This window comes from Silene latifolia, chromosome 3, assembly GCF_048544455.1.
Source record: "Silene latifolia isolate original U9 population chromosome 3, ASM4854445v1, whole genome shotgun sequence".
Classification (NCBI taxonomy): Eukaryota; Viridiplantae; Streptophyta; class Magnoliopsida; order Caryophyllales; family Caryophyllaceae; genus Silene; species Silene latifolia.
In genome coordinates, this window is record NC_133528.1 from 135,433,404 (window position 1) to 135,438,162 (window position 4,759).

At 39.0% G+C, this 4,759-nt stretch overlaps 1 protein-coding gene across 1 annotated transcript; it reads left to right on the forward strand.

Annotated features, from left to right (window-relative positions):
* Window positions 1-4,109: 4,109 nt before the first annotated feature.
* LOC141649751 (protein AGENET DOMAIN (AGD)-CONTAINING P1-like) lies at window positions 4,110-4,508 on the forward strand. Its single transcript, XM_074458432.1, has one exon. The coding sequence runs from the start codon at window positions 4,110-4,112 to the stop codon at window positions 4,506-4,508; it is 399 nt and encodes a 132-aa protein (XP_074314533.1).
* Window positions 4,509-4,759: the final 251 nt, after the last annotated feature.

The following is a 4,759-nucleotide window of genomic DNA, read 5'->3' on the forward strand; positions in this document are numbered from 1 at the left end:
TGCTCATAGGGACTAGGACAATAATCAGAGACATGTCCATCTACCCCGCACCTCGTACAGACGAAAGGACCGTCTGTCATAGCATTAACCTGGTACATCCCTGGCTTGAGAGCTCCCCCTAGTTCATACTTGTCGAACCTAGCAGTAAGGGCTTCTAATGCGGCTACTGAAGATGATTCAGCAGCTCTCCTTTGGTTTCCTCTTGAATTCCCGTATTCAGCCCTATGAGTGGCTAAATCATCTATGATTTTCCATCCCTTCGTCGGCCCCAAGTTGTCAGAAAATCGACCGTTGGCTGCTGCATCTAGTATAGCCCTCTGATCATCATATAAACCATTGTAAAAATGGTTGCACAGACTCCATTTTTCGAAACCGTGGTGCGGTATGGTTCGCACTAGTTTCTTAAATCGAAGCCATGCCTCGTGGAAGTTCTCGTCGGGCCCTTGTTTGAAACTGGTTATCTGAGCTCTGATGGCTATGGTTCTCGAAGCAGAGAAGTACTTTTTATAGAACGCCAATGCTAGCGAATTCCAATCTGTTATGCCGTGAGCAGCTCGGTCCAGATCCCTGTACCACTCCCTTGCAGCATCGCGGAGTGAAAAGATGAACATAGTTTCTTTGATCTGGTCAGCTGTCACGCCAGTGGGAGGAGGTATGGAGCAGCAGTAATCAATGAAGGTCTCCATATGCTGAGCTGCATCTTCCTTCGCAGCTCCCCCGAACTGGTTTTTCTCGACCATGCTGATGTAAGAAGGCTTCGGTTCGAACTTCCTAGCATCTCCTGGTAATTCGAACCCTTTATAAAGATTGTCAGCTGTGGGCTCGGAGTGACTAGCAATGGTTGCTTCCTCAGCCATTTCGGGAATTTCTGGGAAAGTAACAGATTCAAGTGATAAATCGGAAACTGGAGAAGACGGCGGGTTGTCTTCGAAAAGCTCGTTCTCGTAAAAGTTACCACGAGAACTAGGCTCTTCCTCTGCCTGTTGCTCTTGAAATAGTCTCCTTTTTACGCGCAGAGATCTCTCAATCTCGGGATCAAAAGGTAGTAGTGGACCACCTTGCGACCTGCGCATAAGACGAAACTACAGACAAGATATGAGAATAGTCTAAGGAACGATGTTCCTTAAACTACAAAAAGAATTAAAAATAAAACAACTAGTAATTAAACAATTGCCTCCCCGGCAACGGCGCCAAAATTTGACACGTCTGTCGCGTACCTGTCAAAAATAAACCTAACGGTCTCAACTAAAAATGTAGTAGAGGCAGTCGAGTATCGAATCCACAGGGAGGGATGCAACTACATCTATCTATTTCTAATTCTACGGTAACAATTGGGTTTGATTAATTTTTGGTTTCTAAACTACGGAGTAAAAGGAAGAGAAATAAAGAGAAGAGCAGATAAGCAGGAAAAAGGAATTAAACTAACAATAAGAGGGGAACATGTCGGGAATTCGGTTCACTACGGTAGTACAACAACTTAGCAGTAAATGACTCAGACGAACTAATGCGAGACGGATATTAGAAGGTCCTTTCGGTCCACTTCCCACCCTAAAATACCACTAACTTAACTTTCGTCCTCATTAGGGTAGTCTACTGTTTATAGCAGGCCTATTTAATCCAATCTTTCGATCCAGGGTTAATTGTAGCCAGATTAATGGGTGACATAGAAGCGTGCACTCAACTAGGTCGAGAATTACAGTTATATTGCTATAGTGACAGGGTCTCTTATGCTAATTCGTCTAATTCATTCACTACGTCGTCATTATTCTACCGCAGATCCCCTAATCCCAACATGAAGGGAAATTAGCTACTCATGCTCGTAATTAATCTAACAGCAGATAAATTCCCAGCAGAAAACATAGCGAAATAATAATAAAATGCAATGATAAATAAACTAGGGCAGAAGGAATAATAACAATAACAAGAATTGAAAGCAACAGAAGGTTAATTATTATTAAAGGAGAAAGAGAATTACAGCCCAAGCAATTCCGGCGTAAAGAACGAAATCCGAGTGAAATAATCCAACGTCGAAAGTAACAGTCGAAGAAGAAAAGTAACGTAGCAACAATTCTAATGTGAATGATAGTAAAAAGGATAGTGAAAAGAATAAGTAAAGAGATGCCTCATTAACCTAGTAAACATAGGTTAAATAGCCAAAACCCCTAAGTGTTTATGCGGAAATACTAAAACACGGACTGATTAAGCCCACGAAGTCAAAATCCTCTCGATCGAGTAGATTAGACTACTCGATCGACCGTCAACTCAGCAGAAACTCCTCGATCGACCTTCAGGGGACTCGATCGAGGACTTGGTCATGTGTGGATCACTCGATCGAGTAAGCAGTAACTCGATCGAGTCTTGGGAAGCTTGGGAACCAGTCGATCGACCACCAAACAGCTCGATAGACCACCTGGGTCTTCAATTCAGCTCACGTCTTCACCAAAACGCCTCGTAATGCGTGCAACGACACTTCTAAGTGCAACATCTCACTCTGGGACAATCCCGTCTCCTCTAAATGCATGCAAAAAGGACGAAAAGGAGCATGGTTCCGCTACTTCCGCGATTATCCCTACAAAAAGGACAAAATACACCAAAGTAGCCAATTCGGGGCAAAATACTATAAAAACAGTATATAAATGCATAGAAATACGTGCTGAAATAGGCCAAAAAGACTATACATTAGGCACGTATCAATCCTCTTGTGTTCTTTGCGACTTCAAAGTGGGTTAATTGCTAAATTCTTCCTTCTTGGACCTCATCTTTGAAGCTACTTATCCATTTGCGTTGGATCGTCGCGTGGATATCGTCTCCCTGTTGAAGGGTATTGCTAATTTGTCATAAACCTTGTTAGTTATATGTGAACATTTTTCTTTAAGAAACTTGTTAATTTTGAGTTTGTCATTATTACCTGTGAATCTAACAAAACCATGTCAAGGGATAGGGGGACTGGCATCAGGATTTGGCGCGACTTCCCATATCCTTGTTGCTCGTGCAATGATTTGGTACCGCGATTTGGATGGCGCCATTGTTGCAATGTTCACAGTTAAAGGTGCCATTTTTTTTATAGATTAAGTTTAGTATTTTTTTGGTTGTTTGTTGGTTTACTTTTTTCCCGTTGCATTTGGTGATAGTATGTGTGTTATTTATATAGCCTTTGTGTTTGTCCTTTTGTTTTCCTTGAGTAAATGTTCTATCGTTTTATTGATTTATCTTCGATTTTTCATTTATGTGGTTTTATTGCTTGACTGTTATTGTTCTTATGGTATAACTTTAATGATTGTTTTAATATTATTATCATTTATCATCATTTATTTTATTAATATTGGGTGCCCTTTCTATCACAGACGTTTATCCGGTTTTAAATGTTACTCTTTTGTTTTTGTTGTACAATATCAATTTGTGGAGACATATTCTCGGTGTCTTTTAGTTTTCTTCTTGTTTTTGTTCGCGTTAGCTGCTTCTATGTGTTCTGTTTGTGTGAGTGGGTCTCTCTATATATTTCTTCCTTATTACTAACTTCTCACTTTGCCCTTAATCCATTATACTTCTTAATAACGGAATAAGCCTTTTCAACCACTCAAAAATAAATTAATGGCGTTCCAGTTACTGGGAATTTATCGTAGGTATTTAGTAGTATCATTATTCTCATTTAATAGCATTTTAATTGTAGTTATTGTGTGTTGCCTTGTATTTTTTTATATGAAACGGTCATTGTGAGGCTATTGTATAGTTAGTGTGTGTTTATTATTAGTATGATAAATTGTATTTATTCTGTTTTGGCTTCTCGTTTTTCTGTTTTTCTTTTTGTGTGTAACGGTCATTGTGATGCTGTTGTATAGTTATTGTGTGATTATTATTTGTATGATGTTTGTTCTTCTCATTATTAATGTTGACGCCTGCTTTGTTTTGGTGTTTTTTTCTGTTTAGTGTCCTTCTTTCCCGTATTAATTTTTAAGTTCGTTATATATATATAAGTTATTATTTTATGTTAAAGTGGTTGTGTTATCAATCTTTTTTATACAAGTATTTGTGTTATCTTTCTTTTTCCTCCAATATCGTTTCTTGGCTGTTTGTCTTTCGTCTATTTTAGGTTTTTGGTGTTTTTTTCAATGGCTCCCTTGTACAATGTTAGTGACAGAGTCGAGGTGATGTTTCCGGAGGCGGGTTTTGTTGGATCTTTTTTCCTCGCGACCGTTCTTCTACTGTTGGATGATGGGCATGTTTATGTGCAGTTTCACCACCTCTTGACTTATAGTGGGTTTTTCTTTTTAAGAGATATCATTGAGGTTGTGAATATACGTCCTATGCCTCCTTTTATTGGGACGGTTGAGTATGCGGTTCATGATCTTGTGGAGGTGTTTGTGAACGACGGTTGGTGGCTTGGTCGGGTTATTGATATTTACGTTGTTGATGGGTATTATGAGATACATTTTGAAGGGTATGATGAAGTGTCCTTTAATGTATTTTATGAGATGCACCCTCATCTTGTGTGGGAGGATAATAGGTGATGGGTTGGTGTTCTTGAATGATTCTCGGTAGTTTGTTAAGTGGTGTTCCTTAGTTGTAGGTGTAACTTTTTTTGTTTGCCTATAATTGTGGGTCTATAATTTGTTGTCGTTTGTGCTTTTATGTAGGGATGCGAATAAAATTTTGGTTTATATCTTAAGCGTATTTGTTTTTATTTTTCTTTATTTTAATTTACACTGTTATTGAAGTATTTCCGAGTGTCTTACCTCCAAATACTTGGTCCTTGGCGTTT

Bases quoted from the DNA above. Each gene is read 5' to 3' on its own strand.
- LOC141649751 (XM_074458432.1), top strand. From the start codon at position 4,110: ATGGCTCCCTTGTACAATGTTAGTGACAGAGTCGAGGTGATGTTTCCG.